Source organism: Mesoplodon densirostris, chromosome 3 (assembly GCF_025265405.1).
Source record: "Mesoplodon densirostris isolate mMesDen1 chromosome 3, mMesDen1 primary haplotype, whole genome shotgun sequence".
Lineage (NCBI taxonomy): Eukaryota > Metazoa > Chordata > Mammalia > Artiodactyla > Ziphiidae > Mesoplodon > Mesoplodon densirostris.
This window is the reverse complement of record NC_082663.1, coordinates 41,458,147-41,484,659: the sequence shown is the minus strand read 5'-3', so window position 1 is coordinate 41,484,659 and position 26,513 is coordinate 41,458,147. Positions and strand designations below refer to the sequence as shown.

Genomic DNA, 26,513 nt, shown 5'->3' with positions numbered 1-26,513 from the left:
ACTAATAGATGAACCTTGAAAACATTACGCTAAGTGAAAGAAGCCAGTCAGCCTGTCACAAAAGACCACATATCGTATGATTCCATTTATATGAAATGTCAGAATAGGCAAATCCATAGAGAAAGAAAGTAGATTAGTGGTTGCCTGGGATTGATGGAGGGGTTATCGAGGAAAAAAACAGCAGTAACTAGTGATGCATACAGGGTATCTTTGTTGGGTGTGAAAATGTTATAGGATCCATTGTGGTGATGGTACACAATTCACAATTTGGTGAATATACTAAAACCCACTGAACTTTAAATGAGTGAATTTTGTGGTATGTGAATTATATCTCAGTGAGGTTATTATTTTTAAAAAAGAGAAATGGAAGTAGAGTTTCTATACAAAATTCTAAACCAACTGGTTTGAAAGATTCTTCTTCCTACAGTAGAAAAGCGTACTACATAGGCGACACTAATACCAGAATTTCCCAGCTCCATTTATCATATAAGCTGTAGAGTAAAATTTCTTAACTTTGTCCTGGTGTTTGAGTTTGACCCATGCCACAATTGCCTTTTGATTTCAAGATCTCACAATTTTGAATTCAATCTTGTTCATCTATGCCATCCTAAACTACCACTAGAAGGATTTATATATTTGGCTTTGAGCAAATTATTTTTCATATCCAATTGCCACCTGTATTTTCTATAATCTGCTTACCATTTCTCCTCTTCTTAGGAAAGGATATCCAACTTTACATGTGATATTATGATTGGATTCACAACTGTCTTTTTGGATAGCCTAGGAAGAGAAAGTAAACAGAATTAGAGCAGACACGCAGGTGAAATACTTGACCTTGATGGTCTAGAATTTTCCCAGCTGAGCCTTAGACTGCTTTGCTAGGATTTGTTTCTCAGTATAGTTGTGAGAATCACAGCATTCTGGGATTACTTGTCCCACAGCCCATGGCAATGTGAAAACATCACTTCGGTTAAGGATGGCTGTAGGATGAAGTGCATCACACCAGCCTGTCTAGATCTTCCACTGAAAAATGGGAGTACTAACAGCATCTACCTCACAGGGTGAATAGGTGGCTGCACAAAATAACCCACACATACTGGACTGACACATGGAAGCCCACAGTGAATGGTTGTCACTGGAGGAGTGGGTAAGAGCTTGATTTCTGACCTGGAAACACCAGGATTTAAACTCTGACTACCACTGTTAGCTTTATCCTTGTCAGGACTCCTCACTTCTCTGGGCCTGATTTTCTGTCAAGTGGGGTTAGTCGAACTCTATCTCATCAAAGTGAAAATGACCTTGAATATGAGGCTTACCAGTATTTTACATACCAATAAGGAAACAATAATGCTGCCTGTTAACTTAACATAGCAATTGTAAAATGCAATTACAGAAATGTTAAATTATGAAAAAAGGGGTTTATCTTAGAATCTCTGTAGTATAATAATACCTATGTACAAAGGAATTAATGAGAGTTAAATAACTATGAATAAGTAGAACTTGTAGAACAGTTTCTGACACATAATATGACTCACGAAAAGACTGCCATTATTATTATTACTATTGTTGTCATTAATAGGAGGAGAAGAGAGGCCTTGTTGATTTCATAGCTCTGCCTCTCTGCCAAGGCCATGAAGTCATTTGAAGAAGATACAATGATATTTAATATAGTCCTCTTTTCTGAGAAGAATTCAGTGGTAATATTTTCCCAGCATCTATTTGCACATTTGGATTTTTAATTAACATTCTTTCCTGAATCTAAAATAGGTGGTAGTATAGGATGGATAAACAAGGTCCGACTGTATAGCACAGGGTATTCAATATCCTGTGAGAAACCATAATGGAAAAGAATATGAAAAAGAATATGTATATACATGTGTATAACTGAGTCACTTTGCTGTACAGAAGAAATTAACACAATATTGTAAATCAACAATATTTCAATAAAATAAAAAAACTATAAAGAACTTAGAATAGTACATATCAGTAATAAATGTTTATTATTATAAAATAAAATAGGTGGTAGTAATATAGGACATTTTTAAAGCCTATCTTAGTATCATGTCCCTAAGTGATATCCTAATAAATGGAGAGAAATGTCAGTGAAAATCTGAATTTATAGAAACTAGACAATTAAAGTGTTTAATATTGTATATAATAAGTGTATTTGCTTTTAATATGAATTATATATATTACTAACTCATATATACTGAATTTTAATTCAGGGGAATTAATTCAGAGATCAGAATTAAAAGCAAAGTTCAAATTTGGAAGTATTAATTAATCCTGATAGAGCATCTTATGCAGCTGTATGTTATTGCCAAAATAATAAAAAACTTCTGGGGAATTCCCTGGTGGTCCAGTGGTTAGGACCCGGCACTTTCACTGCCAGGGGCCTGGGTTCGATCACTGGTCAGGGAAGTAAGATCCTGCAAGCTGTGTGGCATGGCCAAAAGAAACAAAACAAAACAAAAACTAAAACAACCTTCTTCATGACAATGAGACATAATCATTTAATAAAACTCTCTTGCCAGTTTAAGGATTGTGCATAGAAAAAGTAGGGAATGGTATCGATTTTTTTGCATGTAAATTTTTTGTTATTGTTCAGCACGTGTATTACTCCTTCCTGCCCTTCTGTTAAACTGTTTTGACTTTGAGTGTTGTGTTTATTTTTTTTCTTGACTCAAGTCTCAATTTCAGTGGTGTAAGGCTTCTTACACCACTGCATAAAGCATAAAGTTTCCCGCTGCGGAGCATAGGCTCCGGATGCGCAGGCTCAGCGGCCATGGCTCATGGCCCCAGACACTCCGCGGCATGTGGGATCTTCCTGGACCGGGGCACGAACCCGTGTCCCCTGCCTCGGCAGGCGGACTCTCAACCACTGCGCCACCAGGGAAGCCCATGCATAAAGTTTTGGTATATCAGAGATCCTTTCCTCATACTGAATCCAAGAAGAGTTGTAGAGCTCTAAAGAAATATACCCAAAAAAAGCTTTTAAAAAAATCTTGGTCCTTTCACCATCAGTGAGTTCTAATTTTGTACAAAATGCTTTCTATTCTAAAATCAATGTAATAAAAATTTACTTCAGTAGTATGAAAAGTAGGTTCAACATGTGAGTATTACAAGAATAAATAAATGTAAAACTAAAAGTTTACCTCAATTCCTGAAAAAATTAGATTTGGAGAATAATTTACTATGGTTCTGGTGTTATAGGCACTGTCCTCTTTATTTTTGACTGTGAGGCTAACATTGAACTTGTCATTGTGGGACCTGACAATAAGCAGGCCCTTTTCTGTGGTGGAGACATCCAGGGTGAGGTCCGAGATACATTTTTCCTTGTTTCCACAATCTTTGGCAAAGGGAATCTGAAATATTCACAGAAAAACATTTTTCAAACTTTAGCTGGGCATTATTGAAAATTACCTATGAACTTGCATAAAAGAAATGACATACTGCCGAAAGAAGAAAATCATAAAGAGAATAGATTTCACTGCAGAAATCATAAGGAATTTTTACAGTTATTCCTATAATTGATCAGGGAAAATCATAACCTTTACTTTTGGTTATAAATTTTTCCATTCCTTTAAGGAATGCACAGTTTTCACAGATGTTTTTCAGTGGCTTTCATCTGCCAGAGTAGAACAGTTTCAAAGAAATAAGTCAAGTGCTCTACGATCCAAAGTTATGAGAGAACACTGTAACACTCACCTCTGATTATGAGATTTTCTATTTAAAAGAATCAAATACCTAGGATCATAATAGCCTCAGTCAAGACGGTAGAAAATGAGCAAGCCACATAACTGGGAGCTTCCCTTGACTCCTTTTCTTCATTAAGCCCTTCCCCTTATCTAATCCATCACCAAGAACAGTCCATTCTACCGCTATTCTAAATATTTCCCACAGCTCTCCTTACCTCTCCATTTCCACCACCACCTCTAGTCCAACCCATCTTATTTCCTCCCTAGACTAAAGTAGCAGCTTCCTGACTGGTCTCCCACACCCACTCTTGATTCCCTCCAATCATTCACCACTGCACAGCTGAAGTAATCCTTAAAAAAAAAAATCCAGTGCTATCAGTGAACCAATTAAAACCAACAATGGCATTCCATGGCTCCTCAAAGACATTTAAAATCTGTGCAGTGGCACAAAGTCCTGGTGATCTGGCTCCTGCCTGTGCCTCCTGCCTCATCCCACATGACCTTCCACACTTGCTCTTCAGCTTCAGCCATGCTAGTGATTTTAGTTTAGTTCCTTTTATGCCTCAGAACCTTTGCACATATCCCTCTGCTTGGACCACTGCTCTTCCACCTCCTAGGCTTCAGGTCTCAAATGCAATGTCATAGGTTCCAGGGAGCGCCCCTGAAACACTTCAGTCTAGCAAAAGTTCCCATTGAGCTCTGGAAGTTCTCCAGAGCATGTGCTTTAATTACTACCTAATACCTATTTCCTAGGTTAGACTGTAAGCTCTGATGTCTGGTACATATAAGACGCTCAATAAATATATTTGGAAAGGAGAAGGAAAAGCAGAAGATAGGTGCGGGGGAAAGCTAATTCTCCACCACCAGTGATTCCTCCATTGGTGCCACACTTGTGACCCCATCCTTTTACCCACTCACTCACTCTTTCTCAGGGGTGGGACAGTAGACTCTGTGAATTTGGAAGCAAAAACTAGGTGAACACAGCTCAGTCCCTTCCTGTCTCTTCTGCTCTTAGGGCGGTGGTGAGCTCATGGGAAGCATACATCTACATTTCCATTCTGCAAGTCTTACAAGGTGGGCCCCCGGGAAGGCCTGAGATTGCTGGCCTGAGATTGCTGAGCACTGCTAATGACCTATTTGGTTTCCTGTGGTCTATGCCTGGCTCCGTAGGAGGACACCCATTATACCCAAACCATGCCCTGCAACCCAGTGTTCATTAGTAATAAAGGGGAGTTCCAATTGGCCAACCCATGTCTTTCGTTCGATTGGTCCTAAATTTAGGAGCGATAAAAATAGGTGTCATTTATAAGTTCCCTTAAACTCCAACAGTAGAAAGTTAGAAGAATTGGGAAAAGTCTAGAAGAGTCTAATTCTTTTTTTTTTGTTTTGTTTGTTTGTTTTGTGGTACGCGGGCCTCTCACTGTTGTGGCCTCTCCCGTTGCAGAGCACAGGCTCTGGACGCGCAGGCTCAGCGGCCATGGCTCACGGGCCCAGCCGCTCCGCGGCATGTGGGATCTTCCCGGACTGGGGCACGAACCCGTGTCCCCTGCATCGGCAGGCGGACACTCAACCACTGTGCCACCAGGGAAGCCCTAATTCTTTTTTTAAAAAATATATATAATATAATAGATTTAGGCTTCTGTGTATACACCTGTTTATGTGTTTCAGTTGTTTTCCCCAATATATCCACAAATAAGTATTCTGATTTTAAAAAAATCTGACTTACATATTCATGTACTGAATTTGGTAAAGAATCATCAAGAACGGGCCCATTTTCTGGATCGGTAAGATTAAAATCCAAAGTTATTCTCACAGAGTCCCGAAAGTCATGCTTGTCCTAGAGGTGAGAACATAAAATATGTTATCGGCATCATATTTATTGGATGTTCTGACCTTGTCATGGCTTCCTTCTTCTGCCCTGTGGGCCAGGCTCACTGGACATTCTTGTGTACCTGATCTGACATATGACCTGATCAGGCTTTTGCTTCACTGGAGAGAAACCGCCCTTCTGCCTTGACAAGGGACGCTGCTAAAACAAATGCAGAGGCTTCCTATTGTGACCAGTTTACTCACGTCCAGCTTCTCAGATGGGCCTGCTGGAATGATGGATAGGTCGTACTTGGCCATGTCAGGATGTACCCCTCAAACCTACTTACATAATAATATCCTTTCTCTTTAGACCTTGAGCTAAAAACCACTGTGTAATACTTATAGGAAAGTCTTTCAACTTCAAGAGAGCAACCCTTCTTTAAACTGAGTTGCATTTCATTAATATAATATATACCTTGAGTTGTAAGAATTTTATATGTGAAATGATATGAAAATAATAGGGATGTGATGAACATTGCTTATACTATCATCAGTGACAGCCATCACTCATGACATGTCCAGAATTATGAGCTTTATACACGTTATTGAGAATTATTTCAACAATCCTCCAAGACGCATACTAATTACAGTCTTTATTTTACAGATAGAAAACTGAGCCTCTAAGAGACTAAACCACTTTGTCAAAATTACTCAGAAAGTGAGGAAGCTGGGATACAAATTCCATCCTGGCTGACTCCAGAACAAATGTTAAAGTATCCATTAAAATCCAGAAGAATTTTGGAAATTTTGAAACTAGTTCATTCCTTTTAATCCCAGTGCCTAGATATAGCTAGATACTAAATTTTTGGAGAAACATATACTACAGTGATTTTTTAGCAGGTTGGAGGCACTGCCAAATCTGGTTTCATGACTTTTCAAATCTTATCCAAGTTCTAACTCCTAAATGTTCAATTCTGATGAAACAAGTTAAAAAAAACCCTCCATTTTTATTTTTCTAATCATAAATTGACTTCAATGTTGACCAAATAAGCTTATTTTGACATATGTCATGGGGAATATTGACTTGAAAATCACTGAGGAAGAGTAAACATGGCACACCAGCATGCATGTCTTCTGTCACTTGCCTGCCCCTGACTACAATATTTTCAAAATATGGAAGATGACTACATCAAGAATACTGAAATAAGTCAGAGGTGGGGGCAAATAGGCCTATTTCATTTAAAATTCCAAGATCATGTTCAAGTCTCTAAGTCTCAATCTCCATTAACAAAATCAGAGTTTTCTCAGTACATCCATTCTGCTTTTCTTCTTCTTTAGTGTCATGTACATTTTAAGAAAATGTTTTAAGAAACTCCTGTCCCACATACATAGTGACCCAATAAAATACATTTAAAATGGTGCAAACTGGCTTATCAGCCATTTCTAGGGGTTAATCATTTGCTTTCCAAGGCTCCCTCATCCATCAAAACAGGGACAGGTAGCACAAAGTCTACAGATGATAGAAAATACCAGATCTTTTTCCTTTAATCTAAAGTCAAAGAGTGAAACACATAGTTCAGTGGACAAGAACAGACCCCGGAATGCATATGGCCCAACAGTTTCCCCTCAGGGCATTTAAGCACTTTTGATGGACAAGGCCCACAGAAGTTCAATGAGTTAGATTCTCACTTGTTGTTAAAGTTCAAGTTGAAAGAATGAATGAATGAATAAAATGGATAAATTAATGAAATACAAGGTCTCTATCAACTGGTGTACTGTGCCTTTTAATGTTCCATAATATATGGATATTTGATAGCATACACAGGGAAGATGAAAGATAGTTTTATGAAATGTATTTGGAAATTAGAAAATCAGACCTGTGATTTTCTGATAAAAGTGAACAAAGTTTAATTCATGATTTTCACTTTGAAATAAAAGTAAGATTGACTGACTTGAAATAAGACATCTATATTTTATTTTTGATTTGGAACAAGGCAGCTATTATATATGATTTACTTGCCAACATGTAGAAGGAATGCTTAGTGCATTCTGATTCTCGAACTGTGATGTTTCTTTGAATCTTCCTCTCTTGAGTTCCAGAGAAAAAACTCCGTGATATCTGTCTTAGAGAATCTAGTGTGATACGGTACTGCATATCTATAAAAATAAAAAAAGAATAATTGAAAGATATGTTCATTTCAGGTGATTTTCATATGATCCAGTTCATTAAATTAACATTACAGAAAAATCTCTTGGGCAATCAGTCGACAAAAGTTCTCTGTTTTTTCAGCATATCCATACTACTGTAATACAATGTGTTTGCAGTCATGAAGATAACCTTGAGGAACTCTATAGAACTGCTTTCTTAGTTCACAAGGCTTTTAATGTTTAATTACACTTATTTTAAAATGTATATGTATGTTTATACACACACACACACGTGCGCGCGCACCCCCCCCCCCCACATACCACCTAATTTCTTGTCCATGCCTATGTTTACTGGGTTTTCACTTAAATTTTTTTTTTTAGTGTAGAAATGTTGGAGCCCTGATTAGAATATTCGTTATGTTGTATTTCAATAGAGAAAAAAATACATTAGTGACATTTTAACCTATTTTATAAAAAATGTCATTTTAGACTATGTTCAAAGGATATAATAATATAAGCTTAATAAATAAGTTTAACAAAATAAGCATACCACAATGAGCAAAACAAGTTAAACCTTATACTTTCTATGAAGGCAACAATCTTTCTTATTTGATTGCTTAATTACTATACAAAAATAAGACAAATAATGTTGCATATGAAAATGTTAATCATTATTTTACATTCCTATACCTCATTTATCTTCCAGTCAGAGGTCCACTGCAGATCATAAATATGCACATGTAGAAAAAATTTAGAAAAATAGATTTTAAGGATTAGGGGGTTTTTTCATTCTACTTGTATTTGGTTTGCAGAGTAAATTACTCTTCGGCAGCCAATGGCCTTCATAGTTTTGACTCCAACATGTTTCAATATCATTAAAAACCGCTTTAGAAATTGTAGAGTGCAGGAAAAAGGGGGATACCCAGGCTGACGTGATGTGCCTGAGAACATACATGGAATCTGTCGGACACTCAAGAACCAGGGTCACCTCCTGACTGGAGCAAAGGAATCTCAGAAAGGTAGGGTGGCTGGGCAGTCAGGTCCTCTGCAGTACCAGTCTTACTGGAGAGAGCCCAGTTTCCAACTCTGCCTCTCAACTGGTGTCTCTGGCTTTCTCTCTCTCTTTAGCCCTTGACTGTTCAGAGTCAATAGGAGAGCCAGAGGGGAAACATGGAATCCAGCTGTGGAAGGTCACCAAATATAAGCATGTAGTTTCTGCTGCAGAATTTACTGGGTTCCATAACCTATTCCTTCTGCAATAGAATTTTTTTCAAGGTTCAACATGTTTGCAGGGGCAAAGGTGACGTGCAGATTCCTATTATCGAGGGAAATTAAAAAAATATCTGACTGGATTTCATCATGCGGGAGCAAATACATTGTCCTCCTACCCCAAAGTGCTTCTGTATATACGACACTTACCAGCTTCGTAAACCCTGTCTTCTTTGGACTTCAATTTCACATCAAAACACACTGTGGCATTTATGCATACTGTTTCCTTTCCTTCCATGCGGCAGTTTTTCTTTTGAATATTCACTTTATTGGGTTCAAAATTCATGGTCACTTTAACTACAGCCACATCTCGGGACCTGCAAACACATAAGCCATGGTGATGACTCACACATTTTTATATTTAATGCATGCCATCATTTTGGGAGTGCAAAGTGAGTGCATCCAAGAGGATTCTTCTTTGTATACAGTATGGGCTCTCAGGACTCCTTTCTCTCTTGAATCTTTGATATAGAAGAAATTGTAATTGATGTTCTGAAGGCACCCAGGTTATTCTGGAACCATGTTAGGCTTTGGTTTCTGAAGGGTAGCAGAATATGCAACCCTAAAATATGGCTATAGGAGTTTAGGACAGGCCACCCCCAAACATGCCGCTTTGGTATATTGATTTTGAGCTGCAGGCACTTAAATCACAAAAAATGCAGGGAGAGGCTTTCTCTGAACTCTACTTACCTGCTTAAAGACAGATCCTCCAAAAGAAACTCAGTTGTCATAAATCTCTACCCAGGAGTTTCATCAACCAGGGAAAATTGACGCATTGCAAGACAGGAGGTTGCAGTGGACACCACACCCAGACAAACTTTGTTGCAAACCGTCGTACCTCCCATCTGTTCTCCTGAGGGCCTATTCATCTTTCCTAAAAAAAATCATTTACTCTCCCCTGAGGCCTACAGCCCCTTCCCCTTTCCCTATTAAGATGATGTTTAAGTGTGAATGCTAAGCTACCTGGGGAAGCTATTCATTTTTCCCTGGGATCTCCCATGTATACATGAGGTATACGTGTTAACAAACTTCTGGGTTTTTTTTTTTTTTTTTCGTATTTGTCTTCTTTTACTACAGTCATCTCAGCCAAGAACTCAGAAGGGTACAGGCAAAATTATTTTTCATCCCCTACAATTTATAGGCCAAAGACCCATATTGCCCATGAGAGAAAAGAGATAAAACCAAGCAACCAGGTGCAACCTTAGAATCAAAACCATATTTTCGGCACTTTTGAGTTTGTTCCCAGTCTGGAAAGAGTCCAGAGGCCCCTGGACATCGTTTCTGCACTATAATACTTGTCTGTTCTTCTTGTAGGTTCAGCCTTGTCCCTGTTTCTGAGAAGGAGAAGCAGAATAGCATCTGAAGCACTGTGCTAGGCACACATGCTATTTATTATTCATTTAAATTTTAAATTAACTTTCATAACAAGACATGTTATTATCTCTCTTTCATATGTGAGATAACTGAGGCTCTGAGAGATCAAGTATATTTTATCCAAGGTCAAAAGCTGTTCAGAGGGCAAAACTGGGATTTTAAACCCAGTCTTTTTAATTCCAAAGCCCAGTGATTTCCAGTAATCTGAAGTGAGAGCAAGAGTAATACAAAATTAGGCAGAGTATATGGAGCTTGACACTAATGCCTTAGAATAAAGCCAGCATAATTGTTGAACACCGTTATCTGGTTTCTGCCTTGTAACCAGACTGGCCCTTTAGAGCTAGGTATCTTGTGAATACATAGGTCCCTGCTTATGCTTTTGCGTTTTAAAAGAAAAATTATAGTTATCTTTCTTTTAAAACAATTTACACATAGAAAATATGAAAATATAGTAAAGGGAACAAAGAAAATACAAATCAGTTGTAATTCTATCATTCAACAATAATCACCATTCATACACATATATATGTATGTCTGTATATAGAGAGATGCATACACACGCATACATGCATAAGTATACACACACACACACACACACTGGCCCATATACATATACAAGCACAAGTACTTTAAAAACATAATATAATAAACAACCTTCCAATATATCTATTTTTCTGAGAACATTATTGTTAATGGCAGTATATGATTCCAACACATGCATGAACCATAATCTAGTTACTAAACCTCTCTTACTGGATATTTATCTTACCTTCCTTAAAAAAAAAAAAAATCTATAGGGCTTTCCTGGTGGCGCACTGGTTGAGAGTCCGCCTGCCGATGCAGGGGACACGGGTTCATGCCCCGGTCCGGGAAGATCCCACATGCTGCAGAGCGGCTGGGCCCGTGAGCCATGGCCGCTGAGCCTGCGCGTCCGGAGCCTGTGCTCCGCAACGGGAGGGGCCACAGCAGTGAGAGGCCCGCGTACCACAAAAAAAAAAAAAAAAAAGTATGTATATATTTTAATATACAAGGGTGAATACAATAAATATTTCTGGGTAAAGATTATCTTAATGAATTAATCCAGGATTAACAGTTCGAACAAAAACTAAATGTTCTCTTTGTTCCCGAAACTGGTGACTTCTAGTCTGGAGCCTTGGTTTCGAGTGGGCTCTCCCAAAAGTCACAGCCATTGCTGCCCAGCATTCTCCCCTCCTAGGCGTCACCTTTCAGTTTTCCTTTCCCTCTACTGTACAGTTAAAAATATTTTTAAAAAAACATAATGGGGACCCCGGAGGAAGATGGCGGAAGAGTAAGACGCGGAGATCACCTTCCTCCCCACAGATGTATCAGAAATTCATCTACACGTGGAACAACTCCTACAGAACACCTACTGAACGCTGACAGAAGACCTCAGACCCCCTAAAAGGCAAGAAGCTCCCCACATACCTGGGTAGGGCAAAAGAAAAAAAGAATAAACAGAGACAATAGGATAGGGACGGGACCTGCACCAGTGGGAGGGAGCCGTGAAGGAGGGAAGGTTTCTACACACTACAAGCCCCTTCGCGGGCGGAGACTGCAGGTGGCGGAGGGGGAAAGCTTCGGAGTAGCGGAGGAGAGCACAGCAACAGGGGTGTGGAGGGCAAAGCGGAGAGATTCCGGCACAGAGGATCGGTGCCCTCAGGCACACACCAGCCCGAGAGGCTTGTCTGCTCGGCCGCCGTGGCGGGCGGGGCTGGGAGCTGAGGCTTGGGTATCGGCTTTCAGTCGGAGCGCAGGGAGAGGACTGGGGCTGGCGGCAGGAAGAGAGCCTGAAGGGGTTAGTGCACCACGGCTAGCCCGGAGGGAGTCCGGGGAAAGGGTCTGGAGTTGCTGAAGAGGCAAGAGTCTTTTTTCACTTTCACTTTTGTTTCCTGGTGTGCGAGGAGAGGGCATTAAAAGGGCTGCTTAGGGAAGCGCCGGAGACAGGCGCGAGCCGCGGGTAAGGCGTGGACCTCGGAGACGGGCGTGGGCCGCCGCCGCCGCCGCCGCCCACCGCGCGCCGCCGCCCGCCGCCGCCGCCGCCCGCCGCCGCCCACCGCCCGACGCCGCCCGACGCCGCCGCGGCCCGCCGCCGCCGCCGCCTGCCGCCGCCCGCCGCCGCCGCAGCCGCGGGGCCTGTGTGCGAGCGCGGGTCACTGTCCGCCCCGCCTTCCGGGGGACCTGTGCACCCCGCCACTGCCGGGGTCCCGAGACCCGGGGACGGCTTTCCCGGGAAAGCACACGGAGCGCCACGGGCTGCTGCAACATCACGCCGGCCTCTGCCGCCGCAGGCCCGCCGCACACTGCGCGCCCCTCCCTCCCCTCTGCATGAGTGAGCCAGAGCCCCCGAATCAGCGGCTCCTTTAAACCCGTCCTGTCTGAGCGAAGAACGGACGCCCTCCGGCGACCTACGCACAGAGACGGGGCCAGGTCCAAGGCTGAGACCCGGGAGCTGTGAGAGCAGAGTCAGGGAAATCTCTCTGTGCAGCCTCGGAGGCAGCGGATTAAAGCTCCACGGTCCATTTGATGTGCCCTGCGTCTGTGGAGTGCATGAATGGACAGCGAATCATCCCAAATTGAGGAAGTGGACTTTGAGGACAAGATTTAAGACTTTCCCCCCTTTTCCTCTTTTTACAACGAATTATTCCAAAGTAAGGAGGTGGACTTAGAGAGCAAGATTTCAGACTTCTTGCCCTTTTCCTCTTTTTACAACGAATTATCCCAAATTGAGGAGGTGGGCTTGGAGAGCAAGATTTTTGATTTTTCCCCCTGCTCTCTTTTTGTGAATGTGTATGTGTAATCTTCTGTGTAAGATTCTCTCTGTATAGCTTTGCTTCCACCATATGTCCCAGGGTTCTATCGGTCCGTTTTTTTTTTTTTTTCAATAATTACTTTCTAATTTTAATAACGCTACTATATTTCATACTTTATTCTATTTTACTTTACCTGCTCTTTCTTTTTTTCCTACCTTCCCTTCCTCCCTCCCTCCCTCCGCTCTTCCTTGCCTTCTTTCTTTTTCTTTCCTCCCTCCCTCCCACCCTTCTTCTTTCCACTTTCTTTTTCTTTCCTTCCTCCCTCCCTCCTGTCTTTCTTTCTTTCTTTCCTTCCTCCCTCCCTCCCTCCCTTCTTCCATTCACTCTTCCTTTTGCTTTCATTGCTCCCGCCCTCCCTCCTTTCTTTCCTTCTTTCTTTCCATCCTTCCTCACTCCCTCCCTCCTTTCTTTCTTCCTTCCTTCCTTCCTTCCTTTCTTCCCTTCTTCCTTTCTTTCCCTCTCTCTTTCTTTCTTCTACTAATTCTTTCTTTCTGCTTTTTCTCCCTGTTATTCTGAGCCGGGTGGATGAAAGGCTCTTGGTGCTGCAGCCAGGAGCCAGTGCTGTGCCTCTGAAGTGGGAGAGCCAACTTCAGGACACGGGTCCACAAGAGACCTCCCAGCTCCACATAATATCAAGCAGTGAAAATCTCCCAGAGATCTCCATCCCAACACCAGCACCCAGCTTCAGTCAACGACCAGCAAGCTACAGTGCTGGTCACCCTATGCCAAGCAACTAGCAAGGCAGGAACACAACCCCACCCATTAGCAGAGAAGCTACCTAAAAACATAATAAGGCCATAGGCACCCCAAAACACACCACCAGACGTGGACCTGTCCACCAGAAAGACAAGATCGAGTCTCAACCACCAGAACACAGGCATTAGTCCCCCCCACCAGGAAGCCTACACAACCTACTGAAACAACCTTAGCCACTGGGGTCAGACACGAAAAACAACGGGAACTACGAATCTGCAGCCTGCAAAAAGGAGACCCCAAACACAGTAACATAAGCAAAATGAGAAGACAGAAAAACACACAGCAGGTGAAGGAGCAAGATAAAAACCTACCAGACCTAACAAATGAAGAGGTAATAGGCAGTCTACCTGAAAAAGAATTCAGAATAATGATGGTAAAGATGATCTAAAATCTTGGAAATAGAATAGACAAAATGCAAGAAACAGTTAACAAGGACCTAGAAGAACTAAAGATGAATCGATTAAAAACACAATAAATGAAATGAAAAATACTCTAGATGGGATCAATAGCAGAATAACTGAGGCAGAAGAACGGATAAGTGAGGTGGAAGATAAAATAGTGGAAATAACTGATGCAGAGCAAAATAAAGAAAAAAGAATGAAAAGAACAGAGGACAGTCTCAGAGACCTCTGGGACAACATTAAACGCACCAACATTCGAATTATAGGGGTTCCAGAAGAAGAAGAGAAAAAGAAAGGGACTGAGAAAATATTTGAAGAGATTATAGTTGAAAACTTCCCTAATATGGGAAAGGAAATAGTTAATCAAGTCCAGGAGGCACAGAGAGTCCCATACAGAATAAATCCAAGGAGAAATACACCAAGACACATATTAATCAAACTGTCAAAAATTAAATACAAAGAAATCATATTAAAAGCAGCAAGGGAAAAACAACAAATAACACACAAGGGAATCCCCATCAGGTTAACAGCTGATCTCTCAGCAGAAACTCTACAAGCCAGAAGGGAGTGGCAGGACATAATTAAAGTGATGAAGGAGAGAAACCTGCAGCCAAGATTACTCTACCCAGCAAGGATCTCATTCAGATTTGATGGAGAAATTAAAACCTTTACAGACAAGCAAAAGCTGAGAGAGTTCAGCACCACCAAACCAGCTTTACAACAAATGCTAAAGGAACTTCTCTAGGCAAGAAACACAACAGAAGGAATATACCTACAATAACGAACCCAAAGCAATTAAGGAAAAGGGAATAGGAACATACATATCAATAATTACCTTAAATGTAAATGGACTAAATGCTCCCACCAAAAGACACAGAGTGGCTGAATGGATACAAAAACAAGACCCATATATATGCTGTCTACAAGAGACCCCCTTCAGACCTAAAGACACATACAGATTGAAAGTAAGGGGATGGAAAAAGATATTCCATGCAAATGGAAATCAAAAGAAAGCTGGAGTAGCAATTCTTATATCAGACAAAACAGACTTTAAAATAAAGACTATTAGAAGAGACAAAGAAGGACACTACATAATGATCAAGGGATCGATCCAAGAAGAAGATATAACAATTGTAAATATTTATGCACCCAACATAGGAGCACCTCAATACATAAGGCAAATACTAACAGCCATAAAAGGGGAAATCGACAGTAACACAATCATAGTAGGGGACTTTAACACCCCACTTTCACCAATGGACAGATCGTCCAAAATGAAAATAAACAAGGAAACACAAGCTTTAAATGATACATTAAACAAGATGGACTTAGTTGATATTTATAGGACATTTCATCCAAAAACAACAGAATACACATTTTTCTCAAGTGCTCATGGAACATTCTCCAGGATAGATCATATCTTGGGTCACAAATCAAGCCTTGGTAAATTTAAGAAAATTGAAATTGTATCAAGTATCTTTTCCGACCACAATGCTATGAGACTAGACATCAATTACAGGAAAAGATCTGTAAAAAATACAAACACATGGAGGCTAAACAATACACTACTCAATAACGAAGTGATCACTGAAGAAATCAGAGAGGAAATTAAAAAATACCTAGAAACAAATGACAATGGAGACACGACAACCCAAAACCTATGGGATGCAGCAAAAGCAGTTCTAAGGGGGAAGTTTATAGCAATACAATCCCACCTTAAGAAACAGGAAACATTTCGAGTAAACAACCTGACCCTGCACCTAAAGCAATTAGAGAAAGAAGAACAAAAAAAACCCAAAGCTAGCAGAAGGAAAGAAATCATAAAGATCAGATCAGAAATAAATGAAAAAGAAATGAAGGAAACGATAGCAAAGATCAATAAAACTAAAAGCTGGTTCTTTGAGAAGATAAACAAAATTGACAAACCATTAGCCAGACTCATCAAGAAAAGAAGGGAGAAGACTCAAATCAATAGAATTAGAAATGAAAAAGGAGAAGTAACAACTGACACTGCAGAAATACAAAAGATCAGGAGAGATTACTACAAGCAACTCTATGCCAATAAAATGGACAACCTGGAAGAAATGGACAAATTCTTAGAAATGCACAACCTGCCAAGACTGACTCAGGAAGAAATAGAAAATATGAATAGACCAATCACAAGCACTGAAATTGAAACTGTGATTAAAAATCTTCCATCAAACAAAAGCCCAGGACCAGATGGCTTCACAGGCGAATTCTATCAAACATTTAGAGAAGAGCTAACACCCATCCTTCTCAAACTCTTCCAAACAATTTCAGAGGAAGGAACACTCCCAAACTCATTCTACGAGGCCACCATCACCTTGATACCAAAACCAGGCAAGGATGTCACAAAGAAAGAAAACTACAGGCCAATATCACTGATGAACATAGATGCAAAAATCCTCAACAAAATACTAGCAAACAGAATCCAACAGCACATTAAAAGGATCATACACCATGATCAAGTGGGGTTTATTCCAGGAATGCAAGGATTCTTCAATATACGCAAATCAATCAATGTGATACACCATATTAACAAGTTGAAGGAGAAAAACCATATGATCATCTCAATAGATGCAGAGAAAGCTTTCGACAAAATTCAACACCCATTTATGATAAAAACCCTGCAGAAAGTAGGCATAGAGGAAACTTTCCTCAACATAATAAAGGCCATATATAACAAACCCACAGCCAACATTGTCCTCAATGGTGAAAAACTGAAACCATTTCCACTAAGATCAGGAACAAGACAAGGTTGCCCACTCTCACCACTCTTATTCAACCTAGTTTTGGAAGTTTTAGCCACAGCAATCAGAGAAGAAAAGGAAATAAAAGGAATCCAAATCGGAAAAGAAGAAGTAAAGCTGTCATTGTTTGCAGATGACATGATACTATACATAGAGAATCCTAAAGATGCTACCGAAAAACTTCTAGAGCTAATCAATGAATTTGGTAAAGTAGCAGGTTACAAAATTAATGTACAGAAATCTCTGGCATTCCTGTACACTAATGATGAAAAATCTGAAAATGAAATCAAGAAAACACTCCCATTTACCATTGCAACAAAAAGAATAAAATATCTAGGAATAAACCTACCTAAGGAGACAAAAGACCTGTATGCAGAAAATTATAAGACACTGATGAAAGAAATTAAAGATGATACAAACAGATGGAGAGATATACCATGCTCCTGGATTGGAAGAATCAATATTGTGAAAATGACTCTACTACCCAAAGCAATCTACAGATTCAATGCAATCCCTATCAAACTACCACTGGCATTTTTCACAGAACTAGAACAAAAAATTTCAAAATTTGTTTGGAAAAACAAAAGACCCTGAATAGCCAAAGCAATCTTGAGAACGAAGAAAGGAGCTGGAGGAATCAGGCTCCCTGACTTCAGACTATACTACAAAGCTACAGTAATTAAGACAGTGTGGTACTGGCATAAAAACAGAAAGATAGATCAGTGGATCAGGATAGAAAGCCCAGAGATAAACCCACGCACATATGGCCAACTTATCTTTGATAAAGGAGGCAGGAATGTACAGTGGAGAAAGGGCAGCCTCTTCAATAAGTGGTGCTGGGAAAACTGGACAGGGACATGTAAAAGTATGAGATTAGATCATTCCCTAACACCATACACAAAAATAAGCTCAAAATGGATTAAAGACTTAAATGTAAGGCCAGAAACTATCAAACTCTTAGAGGAAAACATAGGTAGAACACTCTATGACATAAATCACAGCAAGATCCTTTTGGACCCACCTCCTAGAGAAATGGAAATAAAAACAAAGATAAACACATGGGACCTAATGAAACTTCAAAGCTTTTGCAGAGCAAAGGAAACCATAAACAAGACCAAAAGACAACCCTCAGAATGGGAGAAAATATTTGCAAATGAAGCAACTGACAAAGGATTAATCTCCAAAATTTATAAGCAGCTCATGCAGCTCAATAGCAAAAAAACAAACAACCCAATCCAAAAATGGGCAGAAGACTTAAATAGGCATTTCTCCAAAGAAGATATACAGACTGCCAACAAACACATGAAAGAATGCTCAACATCATTAATCATTAGAGAAATGCAAATCAAAACTACAATGAGATATCATCTCACACCAGTCAGAATGGCCATCATCAAGAAATCTAGAAACAATAAATGCTGGAGAGGGTGTGGAGAAAAGGGGACACTCTTGCACTGCTGGTGGGAATGTGAATTGGTACAGCCACTATGGAGAACAGTATGGAGGTTCCTTAAAAAACTAAAAATAGAACTACCATATGATCCAGCAATCCCACTACTAGGCATATACCCTGAGAAAACCATAATTCAAAAAGAGACATGTACCAAAATGTTCATTGCAGCTCTATTCACAATAGCCCGGAGCTGGAAACAACCTAAGTGTCCATCATCGGATGAATGGATAAAGAAGATGTGGCACATATATACAATGGAATATTACTCAGCCATAAAAAGAAACGAAACTGAGCTATTTGTAATGAGGTGGATAGACCTAGAGTCTGTCATACAGAGTGAAGTAAGTCAGAAAGAGAAAGACAAATACCGTATGCTAACACATATATATGGAATATAAGAAAAAAAACGTCATGAAGTACCTAGGGGTAAAACGGGAATAAAGACACAGACCTACTTGAGAATGGACTTGAGGATATGGGGAGGGGGACGGGTAAGCTGTGACAAAGCGAGAGAGAGGCATGGACATATATACACTACCAAACGTAGGGTAGACAGATAGTGGGAAGCAGCCGCATAGCACAGGGAGATCAGCTCGGTGCTTTGTGACTGCCTGGAGGGGAGGGATGGGGAGGGTGGGAGGGAGGGAGATGCATGAGGGAGGGGATGTGGGAACAGATGTATATGTATGACTGATTCACTTTGTTATAAAACAGAAACTAATAAAAAAAATAGAAAAAAAAACATAATGGTTACTCTGTATAGTTTAGTGTACAACTTTTATTTGACCATTAGTTCTTAAGGATTATCTTAAATTATGACAAAGTCATATTTTCCAGTCTCTATCTTTACCTCTTTCACAATTTTCTTTACTATCCTTGTACATAAAGTTTGGCAAAAGACTATCTGAATGGCACTAAACTAATGATTAATTTGAAAGAATCAACATGTGAACTTTCCATTGAGGCACATGGCATACATTTTTTTAAATTTATTAAATCCTTCCTTTATATGTCTTAACAAAGTTTGCAACATTTGTCAAAATTATCACACGAATTTCTCGTTAAGGTTATTGACATTTTTTAGTCACATTTTTTTCAAATAGAACCCTTTTGAAATCATGTCTTATTAACTAGTTAAAGCTAGTTATTAATGCTATTAATTAATAAATTATTTTTATTAATAAGTTAATTAATTAATAAAATGGTATTAATGAATATATCTGACGATTGATGAGGATTTTACAGTTAACTGAAATTAATTTGGGGATGCAGGCATTTTAAAGGCTGAGAAAAGATATTACTTTAAATGCTTCTATGCTTGACCAACAATGTAAACATAATCAGACAATGGTGCACAAATGTCTAGTTCTATGTGTTAGGTAAATGAATGAAGAGCTAAAAGTTTGTAAGTGACTTAAATTTAGGGAAAGTTTCTTGTTTATATACATCCTGTATGAGGCTCACTTTTCCCCCATGCTTCCCTCCAAGCAGAATACTTATCTTAGTGACAATTACATAATAGATACCCCAATTAAGAGGTGATTCTATTTGTTCCTTTAATATGGTTTCTCTATTTTTAAGATTTATCAACTTCTCAGATTCCCAAACTGCATAATATTTATCTGAATAATGGAGCACAAAAAGAAACAGACATCTGGTATATAAATTCTAATCATACTCTGAGCTCTGGAACTGTTTGGAAAATATTATCTTATTAATTGGATGTTATTCAAATACGTACCAGAAGAGGGCAGCACCACCAAGGCCCCCAATAGTGACATCAGTCAGACCGTCACCATTTAAATCCATTTCTCCGTGGATAGACTGGCCAAAAAATTTCAGTGTCTCGCCATCTCCCCCTGATGGAATACGCTGTGAAAATCCCAACAGAGAGTTTTTAATGTCAGAAGAGTCTCTTCAAAAACAGTTTCAAATAAATCTGGGAACTTGGATTGGTTAACAAAAAATTAAAATTAGAGATCTTTTGGAAACCTGCCCAAGAGGCCCCTCATGTGGAGACAAGAGGAATTACTCAGATATTCCCAAAGGATATTCTTTTTATAGTGCAGACAAAATCATTTCAGGGTTATTGACACCAGAGAGAGGGGAAAATATTATATAACGTCATCTTGTCCAATCCTCAAGGAAAACATTATGAGTAATTGGCTCTACTTTCTAGTTCCTGTTCAATTCCATTACACAGAGATATTTAAAGGTGCTGTAAACACATCATACAAGCAAGAGGGGGAGTACAAAATTATCCTAGGGTTAGTTTGGGGTTCACTGAACTTTGAGGCTGGGTATAAATAATACATGCTCTCAAATACATTTTTCAATATGCAATCTTTACTGTCTGTCAAAAGTGGCTCTGAAAGTCAAGAGCATAATAGACTCAATTTCATTCATATGTATCCACAATGCTGGGAAGGCACAATGAATATGGAGTTCTCGAAGACTGATCTGTGCACATTACCATACATAATATGTTTGACATCTGTACTTCCTGACTTAGCTTGGGTTCAAGCTGATAATATTTTAATAGAACCTGATGGCAGGGAAACCCGACTGACAGACACTCCCTAAACTTGGGATCTCCTTATCCTCCTGTTTTTCCACTTAAATATCATAAAATAAGAAGCAAAATAAGGCAAACCAGATGGAAACATTTTTCATTTTTGCTTAAATGTTTGTGGCTCAGTGGAAATTATTTCCTTATTTTTTCAGCAAAAAAATCAGCAGTTATCAGCCCCACTGTTTCTGCAGGACTTGATTCAGTTTGATTCTGGATCATTCCATACACAAGCAGCACCTCTAGTTACCATGGAGATGAACGAGCACATCCTCACCTATCCTTGGGAAAGCATTTTGCCAATAATTAAACAAACTCAACTCTAATATTCTTTATTGTTTTTGTTGCTTAAAGCTTCACCTTGATTTACCACCATTCTACAAAATTAATTGCTTATGGCAATCTAGTCTACTTACTAATGATTTAAAAATCCTTCTTTTTCTACTGCAAATGCCACTCCATTAAATGTGAGGGATTGAAACTGAATGAATAAAGGGGTAGAACACAAGAAACTCCTTCCTTCAGTTCCCGATTCCATCATGCCCCCATAGTTAATACAGCCTATTTCCAGTTACAAAATACCATGAAGATTTTTAACAGAAGCAAATCCCTTATTAAATGGATAGGAGTGTCATTATGGAAATATGCCCTTTATTTTGTTGTTTCACTATTAAGGTGATTATGACTTTATGAAAAATTAAGCACAACTTCACAAGACATGAATATATTTTGAGAATTCTATTGACTACAGAACCGAAGAACAATCAACTGTAAAGAGAAATAATTGATGTTCTGATTTTCTTTTCATGTTATGTAAGCTAGAAAAGTAGTGAATTCTATTTTATTTACAAGTAGTTGTTCAATGCCTAATTAACTATGGTTACTTAAAAACAGACAACTATATTAGAAGAATTCCTTTAAACTCTTTTACTTTTATAATGCTCGAAACACTTCTGTAAATGAACATTTTTCTCATGTAGGAAAAAGTTACATTTATGATTAGAGCCATTAACTGACAATAAATTTAAAACAAGAACAAAAGAAATCCCCTGCAGGTTAAGTTTAACTATTCAGATTTTTTTTTTCCAAGAGGGATTACTTGGGAGAAAATTATAAACCTTCAGAAGCCCAAATTTATTTGATGAAAATATACCAATTTAATTCATAAATATAAACTTAATGTGATTTTATTATAAAAACATGGGTATTGCATATAAAAACAATTTCATCTCCTTTATTGGCTAAATCATGTAATTATTGTTCTCTTACTCAGAAAGTGGTATCCTCTGTTTAGGATCAGGCACACTGTAGCTGTTAAATAGCATTGTTAAAAAGTGTTCTTTTGGGGGGCTTCCCTGGCGGTGCAGTGGTGGAGTCCGCCTGCCAATGCAGGGGACACGGGTTCGTGCTCTGGTCCAGGAAGATCCCACATGCCATGGAGCGGCTGGGCCCGTGAGCCATGGCTGCTGAGCCTGTGCTCTGCAACGGGAGAGGCCACAACAGGGAGAGGCCCGCGTACCACAAAAAAAAAAAAAATGTTCTTTTGTTTTGCTTTTTTTACCATTTCAAAAGATCAGGTCATGGAGACAAGGCAAATGACAACAGAAAAAAAAAACTAGATAAAAGAATAAAATTACAAGTAATTCTTCTATAAAGAAAACTTAGAATTAGAAATCTAGTTTCCCAAGAGCCAGAAGAAAAAAATTAAATAACTCGTGAAGCAAGACAGGTGATACCTGGTATTGAACCCACTTATCACTTAAGGGCAAGAATCACAGAATCAGAAATATATGTGTAATATAATAAACCAATGTTATCTCAATGAATAATAAAGCTAAAAAAACCCATATATTGCTACTGATTGTATGACAATACACCACTGTTGTATTGCAGTAACATCCACTCCTGCTACACTAAACTATAATTAAATAAAAGAATCTGTAGGTTTAACTTCTTACTTGTGCATACTCTTCCTTTATAGTCTTGCCACTTCCATGATAAATGTACACGGCTCCCCCATGATCATCTTCCAGGGGTGCTCCTATCACGATGTCATTAAATCCATCAAGATTTAGGTCTTTCACAGCAGAAATGGCTGTGCCAAAACGAGCCCCACATGGTTCATTTTTGTTTTCCTTTGTGCATGAATTGTGCTTCAGAGACGAACAGCAAGTCTGCTTCACGGGTTCCAGGCTCATTTGATATTCAAACCTTGTCTGGAAAAAGATAAACAGGATACTTATGGATTTCTGTCATTACTACAGCAGAGTGAAGTGTCTAAGTACGTACTAAATCAGCGCTACTAAAAACCATTTGTACCTCAATGGTAAAGTTTGTAAAATTTCTTAAAAAGTGTGTCTATCTGAGAGCAAAGTTAGAGATTTCAAAGAACAGACTGTAGAAGTGTGGGAAAGATGATGTACTGAGGATTTTAATGGATTCTCCTTTTAATGTAATCAAGTGAGTACATAACTCACAGCAGCTTTTTAAAGCCGGAGAGCTGAATTTTAAAATCCTCATTTCGTGTCACTATCCTTTCTTCACCCATTATTGTGCTTTTTGGAAAAGTCTCTCTCTATGCTCCCCTATAAAGGATGGAAAGTGCTAGCAATGATGAACAGGAACACATTTTCTTGGGAAAAAAGGGAAAAACAGCACAGGACCAAAAAACGTTGACAGGAGGAATCAAAAAGATGATAGGAAAAAAGATATGTAATTTATGATTTAAAATAATTAATATGGGAAAGACTCTAATAATTTAACAAGCTAAATAGATACATCCCAACTTTGCTGTAAACAGCAAAAAATTCTTCTAATGAAGAAATCAAGAATTATTTCGTTTAGCAAATGATGTCTAAAGTTAGGATCAGAAAAACAAAATCTCACTGTAGCAGAGTGAAGTATTCCAAAGACCATAGCAGTTTGCTCAGTCTTTGGTATCACTGCCTTAAAATTCACTGCTTCTCCACAGTCTCTCCTCCTTCCCCCCTTGACACACACACACACACACACACACACACACGCATACGCGTGTGCGCGCGCACACGCACACACACACACATAGAGCTTGAACTGTTCATGTGACCCACCTCTAGATCAGAGCTCATGAATGGTTGCCCTGTGAATTTAGCAATTTAGTGAGATTTATTTATCTTTTTCTATACACTCTTTAAAAAGTTCACATTTACAAGCAGAAAATATCTAACGGTTTGAACTACTTTATCAGAATTCTAAATGTTCGTTTAGAGACTGAGGAGTTAGTGAGGTAGGCTGGCCCTGAAATCTTCTTTGCTCCTTTTGCCGAAGTGAGTGCAAAATTAGAACAACATTATTAATTGAACTTTTAAGAAAGAAACAGTCTCCCAGATTTCTACCAAAGTTATCAGGTTACGGTTACCATTACCTGATTCAGAGCATAGATGTACACTTTTCCTTGTTCCTCCTTCTCTGTTCCCATGAACATGGGAGCCCCGACTAGAAGAACGTCAGTATTAGAATCTTTATCAATGTCAATCGTCGTCAAAACACTTCCAAAGTAGGAACCGATCTAGGACACAAGACAAAACAGAACAAAACAGTCTGATGAACATCAGAAATTCTCAAGGAAACTAAAAACCTGAATTTCTCTTACTTATACCAATTGAGAAGAGCATTTGGGAGTCAGATGACAAAGGAAATGAAATATAGAAACCGATGCTACCTGAGAGCTCTTTATGGGCTCTTGCATGAAGCTAATGAATATTAGGTCCATCCTGGGGGATGAGCAGTTGTCATAGATTCTGTAGCTTGAGAATAAGAGAAAGGATTTCCTTTGTATTTCACCCTAACCTCTCTTCTCCAAAAATCAGAAAAGACCAGTAATAATACAACAAGTTTTTAAGGAAATAAATGAAATAAACAATAGAAGGCATTCCTGAATGGCTTCAGTGTATGTTTAAATACACCATGAGGAACTGAATTATCTCAGAACACTGGGGCAACATATTTCACCTTAGAGTCTTAGAAGACTGTCTACTCAACAAAATCGCTAAGTCTTGTCCCAGCAGCTATGAGAGATAGATAGAGAAATATAAAAGGATTGCTGGGGGACCATCCTCTAGCAGGACTGTATTTTCTCTTTAATGATAGGGATGAATTTTAGGGAAATCCAGGATACTTGTGCTTCATTATCCAAGTGCAATAACTTTCTCAAATGTTGGCCTGTGTTTGATATTCGATGTGCTGTATAATTTTCTCCTTGAAATTTCCTGTCGTCTTCCATGACTTTACTTTTGCTCTTCTGATTCTGCCACTGTATCACAGACCATTCTTTCTTTCCATTTTGCTGGCTCCTTTCTCTCCTTCCATTCCGTAGATTTTCGCCTCCCCTGAGTTCAGACCTGCAACTATTCCCCTCCCTTAGATGACCAATCCTTCCCTACCAATTCCCACTATCTCAAATGGCAAATTCACTCCATCCTCCTTCTCAAGACTCCCAGTACATTTCTACACATTGCCAGACAGCTGCTAGACATTGTTTGTTTGTTTGTTTGTTTGTTTGTTTGTTTTTTGCGGTACGCAGGCCTCTCACTGTTGTGGCCTCTCCCGCTGCGGAGCACAGGCTCCAGACACGCAGGCTCAGCGGCCATGGCCCACGGGCCCAGCCGCTCCGCGGCATATGGGATCCTCCCAGACCGGGGCACGAACCCGTATCCCCTGCATCGGCAGGCGGACTCTCAACCACTGCGCCACCAGGGAGGCCCTAGACATTGATTTTTTGAATGTCCTTTTTTCACAGGCTTATGAAAGGTTTAAAAGGTCTTTGCTTTTAGGTTGAATTAATTACAAATGTTAAATAACATGTAAGATCTGGCAATATTGGGTCTTCATTCCCACATGGCAATAGCCGTCTGAAGCTGAGCAGGGGCTAAGCCCGTAGATGGTTCACAAGCTGCCCAGCCCATGGCTCCCACTTCCTATTGTCTTCTGTCCAGCAGCTTTTTTATTTGCTTACCTCCCTGCCACCTGCAACCATTTGGATTTGTGCTCACTGTTACAGAAAACATGTCTAAAACCAAATACCATTTTAAAAATATCTAAACTGCTTGAGTTGCTGACATTTTTTTTTTTTGAATTTTATTTCATTTTTTTTTTATACAGCAGCTTCTTATTAGTCATCCATTTTATACACATCAGTGTATATATGTCAATCCCAATCGCCCAATTCAGCACACCACCACCCCCACCACCCTCCACTTTCCCCCCTTGGTGTCCATACGTTTGTTCTCTACATCTGTGTCTCAATTTCTGCCCTGCAAACTGGTTCATCTGTACCATTTTTTCTAGGTTTCACATATATGTGTTAATATACGATATTTGTTTTTCTCTTTCTGACTTACTTCACTCTGTATGACAGTCTCTAGATCCATCCATGTCTCTACAAATGACCCAATTT

General features: G+C 39.3%; 1 protein-coding gene across 1 annotated transcript in view; it reads right to left on the bottom strand.

Moving 5' to 3' along the window:
• ITGA1 (integrin subunit alpha 1) overlaps nucleotides 1-26,513 on the bottom strand; it is a 168,866-nt gene that overhangs the window by 22,857 nt on the left and 119,496 nt on the right. The window contains exons 13-20 of the mRNA XM_060092870.1: nucleotides 24,483-24,626; nucleotides 23,038-23,295; nucleotides 20,252-20,382; nucleotides 9,075-9,241; nucleotides 7,528-7,664; nucleotides 5,425-5,535; nucleotides 3,156-3,365; nucleotides 700-780 (exon numbers count right to left, since the gene is read on the bottom strand). Of these exons, the coding sequence (XP_059948853.1) occupies nucleotides 700-780; nucleotides 3,156-3,365; nucleotides 5,425-5,535; nucleotides 7,528-7,664; nucleotides 9,075-9,241; nucleotides 20,252-20,382; nucleotides 23,038-23,295; nucleotides 24,483-24,626 (1,239 nt within the window). The remainder of the gene's footprint in view (nucleotides 1-699; nucleotides 781-3,155; nucleotides 3,366-5,424; nucleotides 5,536-7,527; nucleotides 7,665-9,074; nucleotides 9,242-20,251; nucleotides 20,383-23,037; nucleotides 23,296-24,482; nucleotides 24,627-26,513) is intronic.